The following is an 8,850-nucleotide window of genomic DNA, read 5'->3' as shown; positions in this document are numbered from 1 at the left end:
TTGTTTTGTAAATAACAGTTTATTTGAAAACCAGGGATCAGGCTGCTTTTGGGCCAGTTTAGCTGCTGCTCTGTTTGGCGGCCAGCCTCTTGTCTCTCTCCTCGGCGATGGTCAGACGGATTCCCTTTCCTCTGGGCAGGGACACCCACGGCTTGTTGCCCTGCGATCAGACAGGAGATTAGAGCAGTTAGTGCAGGTCAGAAGATAAAATGCATCTGAACAGGAAAAATATAAAGCCGGACAAATAAATTTCAACTCAAAAAGTGAATACAGACATATTCAAGATGGCCACAGTTCCACAGATTTATTTAGAACAAACGTCTTTTTAAGTGCTCAGTGTGAGAAACACAGTCTGTAACAGTAAACAAAGATCCTCAATTGTGTTAACATTTATCTGCACGCCAACACTTCTACAAGGAGCTGTCACTGAGGTGAAGAAAAGAGCAGCTCCGAGGCCGCCACATAAATGTCACGCAGCAAAGAGACGGCCGTGCCGGCGACAGATCTGATCACACCGGCCGCCAAATAAATGTCAGGCAGCAGAGAGAAGCGTTTTATTAACCACGCACCCACCGCAGGGCCAGGTCCTCGTAATCATTAATGTGCGATTCAGTGGGACAGAGAGGAGTTCATAAAGCTTTTCACACCGCTCGGCTCCTCGCTGTGAGCCAAAATCAGCAGGAACACAAACGCAGTGTGTGTGTTTGCTTCGTGGCACTTCACTCCCTCTTGTGGACTGTGGTTGCTGCCAGATCCAGTTTGCTTCAATGGCCCAGCTATTAAACATGATGGCTTTCAGTAGTGCGTTTCCTGGTATAAAGCACACAAATTTATGACTTTTCCAACATTTTCCTGTCCTTGATTTTGATTTCAGACAAAGACTTTTTAACGACATGCAGGAACCCGAGTTATGCACCCTGTCTGCATTTTGTTTCCTCCCGGAGGACGTAATCAAACGCAGCGCACAGTGCTCGGCGTTAATGAGTCCAATATTAAACCATCACTGCTGTTTGTTGCTGCACAGAGCCACAGTCATGTTCCCACGCTCAGTTCACTTAAGCTGAAGTTTCCAGTGTTTGGTGATGGAGCTCAGAACTTCTTAGAGGAATTGGTAGTTTATTTTCATCACTAATCAAAACCACAAATCGTCATCATTGCTCCAAAAATCACCCGACTCATGATATAAACTCAGCTTTAATTCTCCTGTCCAGAGTAACAAATGATAGAAAACATCAACGGTCACCCAGAAGACCATCTTTAAAGACTTATTAATAGATTCTGATGGACTACTTCTATTTTAATCTGCACAAATGTCTTTACGAGTTAATCGACTCAGCAAGAAGGTGAGAGTCAGAAGTAGCAAGTTAGGGAAACAGAAAAGAGGGAAAAGTCAGTTTGTTTACATGTAGTTAGTAAAAAAAAACTCAAACTACACCTTTCTGAAAGCTCTACTTTTAAATCTATGAATGAAAACCTTGTTTTACTTGAAAGGGGAAAAGATTTAATTATTAGAGAACCCTCCTGGTCATTGTAAAATTAAACACTGCTGTGCTTTTACTTGACAGTCAGCTGTTGACTATGATACTGACTGATACACCGTTAGGATACTTCAAAATACTCTGCATAATAGTAGCACTTTGAGGACATTTCTTCTCACTGGACCTAAAATTTTACATCCCCCTGGTCTGGATGCTGTGTGCTGCAGACAGCGGTGGCGTATTTCTCACCTTGCCAATGACAAAGATGTTGGAGAGCCTGGTAGCAAAGCTGTTGCCTGTGCTGTCCTTGACGTGCACCACGTCGAAGGAGCCAGGGTGACGCTCCCTGTTGGTGATCACACCGATACGCCCCAAGTTAGCACCACCGGTCACCATGCACAGGTTACCTGGAAGAGGAGGAAGATCAGCGGTCAGAGATGTTCTTCATTAACAGGAAACAAGCCTGCAGGTTGTGCAGAGAGTTGAACGTACCAGTATCAAACTTGATGAAGTCTGTGATCTTGCTGCTCTCCAGGTCGATGCGGACTGTGTCGTTGACCTTGATGAGTGGGTCGGGGTAACGGATGGTGCGGGCGTCGTGGGTCACCAGGTGAGGGATACCCTTGGTGCCGATGAGGATCTTCTTCACCTTGCACAGCTTGTACTGTAAGAGGAAGAGGAGGTGTTTTAGGAAATGCGGACAAACATGTGACATTTCCTGTAAAAACGAAATCCCCAAACCTCATCATGCACGACTGACTGAAACACTGAGAATTTGGTGATAACGCCACCGGTTTGAATCAGCTCATGAACACCAACTCTGGCATAAACAGACTTGTGATTTTTTTTTTAACCTTACAATAACTGAGTGAGGTAACTATGCGTTTGATTTGTTGGTACAAAAAGAGAGAAAAAAAACATAACTGACAAAAGAAACTCAAAAATTAAACAGTGTGGGTATGACAAACACAAAAGTGCAGATAAAAAGAGCACTATAGTAACAAATGACCTGCCTGTACTTTGAGGGTTGAGGATGAATTAAAGCTCTCACCTTGGCCTCCTCGGCGGTGATGCGGTGGACGGTGAAGCGTCCCTTCACGTCGTAGATCAGACGGAAGTGCTCGCCGGTCTTCTCGATGCTGATCACATCTGGGTACCCAAAAAAAGCAGGCGTCAGTTAAATGAATCCTGTGGTGTTTCCAACCAACAGCTCATCATCAAACTTTGTTAAAAAGCAGAAAACTTAGACTCTACCTTCAAACATTTAAGAGCTGATGTTTGGATGGTATTTAGCACCAAATTAAGGCCTCTGATGCCGAAGTTGGCAATTAAACACAGAATGAATGCCAGGATCAACTTCTTCAGGTATTTAAAATCCGGCATCTATTTTAGGGCACACTTGACTTTTTAAAATTTTTTATTTTCTTTATAAATCTGGCCCCTGTAATGGACTTCCACTACCAGAAGGGGGCAGTAATGTACACAAAGAGTTTGCCAGCCAGCCAAAAACAAGCCCAGAGCAGAGAGCGCCAATAAAGAAATGCTGTGAGCGTAAGATGTGAAAAGGCAAAGGTGATGACTGCTCAGTGTGGAAATGGTAAATGGCCTGTATTTGTATAGCGCTTTACTAGTCCCTAAGGACCCCAAAGCGCTTTACGCATCCAGTCATCCATTCACACACTGGTGATGGCAAGCTACATTGTAGCCACAGCCACCCTGGGGCGCACTGACAGAGGCGAGGCTGCCGGACACTGGCGCCACCAGGCCCTCTGACCACCACCAGTAGGCAACGGGTGAAGTGTCTTGCCCAAGGACACAACGACCTTGTAACAACGACCTTGGAGCCCCAAGCCGGGGCTCGAACTGGCAACCTTCTGATTACAAGGCAAACTCCCAACTCTTGAGCCCAGTTGCTCTAAGACTAAGAAAGACTAAGGTCCACTCAGATCAAAGCTAAAACTGGTCTTCAGAGCGCTGTTCGGTGATGGGGACATCCTCAGAAGAATATGCAACAGGTTTTAATGAACGTTTTTGCTTTAAATGACACAGAAGTCAAAAAGGTAACCCAACATCAACACCTAAAAACAAGCTCATTCAAACTGACCTATAAGATACCGAGTACATATCCAATGACACAAAACACCAGAGTCATCAATATTACAGCTGCAGTGACCAAGTGTTTAGCGTGCATGTACAGTATATAAATAGGCCATGAACATCCTGCAGTGGAGGCTTCCCTTGGATTTGGAAATTAAAAAGCCACACCTCCACGTGAGGCTGTTGGCTGGTGTTGAGGTGGAGAGAGAACTGATGGCGGCGCGACTGTCACCGCTGTCCAAACGCCTGCTCCGAATTACTGGCTTGGCTGCAGTCACTGACAAGCAAAGAGACAAAGCCGGCGTTCTGAGATTTACTTCCCTGGAATAGTTACTGAAGCAGTAACTCAGGTTATTTTGGAAACTTGCTTTTCCCAGTCTCTCCACATCTCTGATAAAGCTACAGCTGTGAGTACATGCTGCTCGTTGTTCCCACAGACTGATATCAACACAGTCCTGTAAGCATTTACACTGGAGGCTCAGGCACACACTTAACGTTACAAGTCTTCTTGGAGCTCAGAACTTCTTAGAGGAATTGGTTGTGTAATTTCAGCTCATTGCTGATCAAACCAACAAATTCATCACTGCTCCTTCTGCCCTAAACATCCAAAGACTACTTACAGAGCCACTCATTCTGAGAATCTGTCAGCAGCAAAGTTATCACAGTCAACTAAAACTAGATGTGAAAAAACTAAAAAAAGAACTACTTAAACTTTAAGACTGAAACTTTGAATCCTAAAAGAAAAAACTATAGGGGAAGCTAACACTGAAGCTGATCTAAAACTAAACCAATTACAAAACACTCAACAGCCCTGGTCAGCAGGAGAGCCAATGTAACATCACACACAGTTTACAAACTGGGATCTCACATGATTTAAGAATAAATTCAAAGTGGGGAACTTTAAACACATTTTTTATATTCAGGCTTTTCTGAACGAGCAGTAAGTGTAACTGGAGATTTCAGCTCTTGAACAGGTAGTCATCTCACTATAGGCAGCATTTGATGTTTTATTGGCAAACAAATTTGACATCATTACTTTGATTTGTGGTATTCCCACCTGTGTAGCACACACTCAGGAGTGTGTTTGGTCTAAAATAACCCTCTGCTTTGGAGAATTTTTAGTTTTATAATTTTTTCTCTCCATACAAATACAGCCTTAACTTAGCCAGTAAAATTACAAAGCTGCTGCTTTTAATTTCCTCCAGGATCTAATTTAATTTCTGGAGCCGAATATTTGGTTGTCATTTTATATTTAATAAGCAGTGCATTAAAACAGCAACTACATTAACATTTCTCTCTCTCTCTCTCTCACACACACACACACACACACCAATTCACCGGAAAAATGAGATGATTGATGATGGAGCTCATTTTTCATAATTTAATGAAGTTGGAACATTTTGAACCCTTCAGCTGATCTGAGCTGTGGAGAAGTCTCTAAAACTCACCCATGAATCCAGCAGGGTAGGTGACATCAGTGCGGACCTTGCCGTCGATCTTGATGAACCTCTGCATGCAGATCTTCTTTACCTCGTCCCCAGTCAGGGCGTACTTGAGGCGGTTCCTCAGGAAGATGATGAGGGGCAGGCACTCCCTCAGCTTGTGGGGACCGGTGGAAGGACGAGGAGCCTGAGGAGGAGAAGGAAGCAGGCGTTATGGTCTGTAAACAAGAAGCTTTTTCATGATTTCTGTGCGTGCTCCACTTCATGATCATTAGTCAAGTATTCCCCACAAATACAATCAACTTTGTAGCAGATTCACATGTCCGCTTTATGCACTTTTATTCAAAGTTCATGCACTCGTGTTTTTGACCCTGGCTGCCCAGTTCACTCTCCTTCCTTCTAAGACACCACAGTGTTGGACCGCAATACTGCTCCTCGATCTGCACAGGAGCTCCAGTATGAGCTGAAGGTCACCAGGACACAGCATTGTTCTTATGCCACTACGCCAAGCATACCACAGGCTGCAGTGCAGAAGCAGGAGTACCAGCTACAGTCCAACATCGTAGAGCAAGAGGTCAAGTCCAGCATGAAAGACTCACTGAAGACAGCTCAGCATTTAAGCAGCTAGGAAATCCCTTTGTTGTTTCAGCTCAGTAAAACGCAATATGACCAAAAAACATTTTTGGTATAATAAAGTAAAAACATGATAGTTCTGTGGACTTTTGTCACATAACACCTGCATAGAGGGCATATCCAATTACTATTATTTGATCATTCACAGCACTCACATAAATACACACATATCAATCACAAACACACTGGGTAACCTGGCAATGTTAACAGACCATCTTACATGACTCAAAATATGTAAACACCAATTCCAGCAGAACAAACATTATCGTCTACAAAAACAGATTTAAAATGACAAAAGCGATACAGTCTCTATGCCGCCATCATTTCTCACCCAGTACCAGCAGATGAAATTTTTTACTGCAGTCACAGACCCACATTTTCCACTTTAAGCAAGTGCTACACTTTCTCCATCCTTCAGAGCGTCCTGAGTGTGTACAACTGGGAGTGAATCATATGAGCATAATCTGTGTGTTATAATGAAATATTAGCCCTCGTTTGTCGATCTCATGTAACACCATTACTTGAGCTACATGGCATGGCATCACAGTCTATTTGTTCTTTTCTACCAGACAAGAAGCTGCCACGATTTAAATAATTTCAAGCTACGGTATTCAGTCTGCTGCAAGAGTGAAAGAAAAGCAAGAAGACGGCTGATGTGACAGAAAAGGAGGCTAGGGATAGGGCAGGTGACTTGCTGTGGCTAACCCTAAATGGAGCATGTTAGCATTACAGTCTGTTTCACAATAATTAACATCTTATTAATTAAAAACGCATAACCTGTCTTTTAAGTGTTGCTGTGATGCGTGACTATCTCAAATAACGGACTAAAACACATGCAGGATTAAAGACGTACACTTCAATGTTTTTTTAAACAGGCATATTCACCCTGCTCCAATCAAACTGCCTGTGATGTTACACTAGCTTTCATCTGACAGTGTTAACCACTGCGTTAATAAACAAAATCCACGGTTTCACACTGAGATACAGAAGTGAACATCCAAGGGTCTTCAGTATGTACGTGGAAACATTACTTACAAACACTCCGGTGAGCTTGTCCAGCATCCAGTGCTTCGGCGCTGCAACGCGCTTCAGGTGCTTCTTCGGTCCTCTGGCCTGCGGAATAGGCGACAAAGCCGGTTAGCAAAATGAAATACAACCGGCCTTGATTCTCCTGAGGCACGAACAAATACAGCGAGTTTATAGCAGAACCCAAACCACGTTGGGAAGGCCGGCGAGTGTGGGCCATGTTAGCATGCGGCGCTAACTGAACCCATGCTAGCACAGACTTCGGCCCAGCCGGGACACACACCGGAAACATTTGTGGCATATTTTAGGATTTAAATTGTATCTAGATTTAAAATAAATGCATAAAAATACTGCACAGCTCGGCTTCCTGGCAGTAATACTCTTTTGTTTCCTTTTTAAGCGGGCTAACAGTGATAGCCCCTACCGAGCTAGCAAGCCGCGGCTGACAAATCCGCACAGAAGGATCAGGTCGTCTTAAAATATCAATTAAGAGCAAGAATCAACGCTTTCAGCTACAATTTAAACTTCCTCCGTTTAATAAGACGCTAGAAATTAAAGTAGGACACATAAAGGTTTCGTAGTATAAAACATAAAAGTGATGTTTAGGGATTATTTCAGAGAGGAACACTGAGGGGAAACTGCTCACCATGTTGGAGTCTGCGGGGGAAAGGACCTCCAAGCTTCCGGTAACGCGTGTTAAGCCCTGCTACGGCACAGTGCGAGGGACACACCTACTGAAAGTCGCTGCTAACGTTCTTTCTTGGCTTTTATTGCTTGTGTTGTAAACTTTTTAATATCCTATTAGTAGTACCAGTGGCTACTACACCACAGCCATCTTTAAACGCTTATTTGAGCAGCCATTTTAAAATTACATTTAACTGATCACCAGGACATAATGTCATGCCAGTTTTTGTTTTGGGCTCCTGCAAACCTACCAGTTCCTTGGGTGTCCTGCCAGTCCCTGCGCCTACACCTGCTCTCAGGAGTACACTGGCCAGGCTTAAATATCAGCCACAGTCACCAGAGCCTGCTGTGTGCCCTGCACACCCACAGTTAGAGGCATCTCCACCAGAGGCCATGGCCGTCTGGTCTTTTTCTACTAGGGGTCGTCCGCTGTCTGGTCCTATTCTGTCTCCACCAGAGGTTGCCTGCGTACAGCTGTCTTCGTACAGCTGTCTGTTCCTGCTCCAACCCCAGCCAGTGGTCTGTGCTCCGCCCGAGCCAGCACTTGCCAAGCCACATCCAGCCATGCCTTCCACACCTGGTCTGGCATCAATGGCGCCGCCCATGCCTGGTCTGGCACTGCTGGCTCCTGCTAAGTCTGCCAAAGCTGGTGTGGCACCACCTGCCACAGCTGGTCTGGTACTGCCGGTATCGCCAGCGACTGCCACGCCTAGTCTGGCACTGCCATCACCTGCCAAGCCTCCCCTGCCCAGTTGGGAAATGCCAGTATTCCAAGCCTGCCACACCTGGTCTGGCACCGCCTGCCAGGCCTGGCACGCCTACTCCAGCACCACCGGCACCTGCCACGCCTGGTCCGGCCCTGCCGGCACCTGCCAAGGCTCCCAAGGGTTTTGGTCTCTACAGTTGCCACCTGCCTGCCAAGCTGCTGGAGAAGTTCCATCACCTCCGTCAGTCCTTAGAGAGGTGCCACTGGCCACGTGGTTGGCCTCCAGAACTGCTCCTGCTTTGTTTGCTGGACTCACTGCTCCTAGTTTTTGTTTTGGACTCTGTAATCTCAAACTGACTCTGAGAAATTGCTTTATCTGTTCATAACAAACATGCTAGATTACTAAAGATCAATCTGCAGGATTATCAAAACATCTAGCAGGGTAACATAATCATAATGCAGGAGCCTTACAGGAAATTTGACCATATTACCCCAGCAGTGAAGACACTTCATTGACTCCCAGTTCAACACAGAACTCTTAGAACCCCTCTGTTAGTTCATAAAGCTCCCAGTGCCCCCAGCACACCTCTGACTATAACCCAGTCAGACCTCTTAGGTCATCAGGTGCAGATCTGTGAACTGTTCACAGAAGATCTAAGTCTGCTGAAGATGCTTTCAGCAGCTGTGGGCTGTGTCTACACTAAAAAACAGATGAAACCTTTTTCATTCTCACAAGCTTAAATTAATAACCCTGTGTGTCGGCGTTAGCTTGTCTTTTACTTCT

General features: G+C 45.0%; 1 protein-coding gene and 2 non-coding genes across 3 annotated transcripts; all 3 read right to left on the bottom strand.

The window, feature by feature from the left end:
* On the bottom strand, positions 1-7,395 carry rps4x (ribosomal protein S4 X-linked). The gene is made up of 7 exons (XM_086276516.1): positions 7,323-7,395; positions 6,686-6,763; positions 5,024-5,204; positions 2,530-2,627; positions 1,971-2,142; positions 1,728-1,885; positions 1-160 (listed from the first exon to the last, which is right to left on the bottom strand). The coding sequence occupies exons 1-7, from the start codon at positions 7,323-7,325 to the stop codon at positions 59-61; spliced, it is 792 nt and encodes a 263-aa protein (XP_086132642.1). The 5' UTR covers positions 7,326-7,395; the 3' UTR covers positions 1-58.
* On the bottom strand, positions 1,086-1,158 carry LOC147335180 (small nucleolar RNA SNORD61). Its single transcript, XR_015128678.1, has one exon. It is a non-coding gene; the product is annotated as a small nucleolar RNA SNORD61 (small nucleolar RNA).
* Positions 4,087-4,162, bottom strand: LOC147335179 (small nucleolar RNA SNORD61). Its single transcript, XR_015128677.1, has one exon. It is a non-coding gene; the product is annotated as a small nucleolar RNA SNORD61 (small nucleolar RNA).
* Positions 7,396-8,850: the final 1,455 nt, after the last annotated feature.

The sequence above is a fragment of the Aulonocara sp. 'chitande type north' Nkhata Bay genome, linkage group LG3 (assembly GCF_057382095.1).
Source record: "Aulonocara sp. 'chitande type north' Nkhata Bay isolate Kocher_YH1m ecotype deep benthic linkage group LG3, A_spYH_male_GT1.1, whole genome shotgun sequence".
In the NCBI taxonomy this organism is placed as follows: Eukaryota; Metazoa; Chordata; class Actinopteri; order Cichliformes; family Cichlidae; genus Aulonocara; species Aulonocara sp. 'chitande type north' Nkhata Bay.
The sequence above is the reverse complement of the archived record's forward strand: the minus strand, read 5'-3'. Positions and strand labels throughout refer to the sequence as shown.

Excerpts from the sequence above, each read along its gene's own strand:
- rps4x (XM_086276516.1), bottom strand. Across the intron at positions 5,205-6,685 it reads ACAAGCTCACCGGAGTGTTT|GCTCCTCGTCCTTCCACCGG; the intron begins GTAAGTAATGTT and ends TCTCCTCCTCAG. Across the intron at positions 2,143-2,529 it reads TCACCGCCGAGGAGGCCAAG|TACAAGCTGTGCAAGGTGAA; the intron begins GTGAGAGCTTTA and ends TTCCTCTTACAG.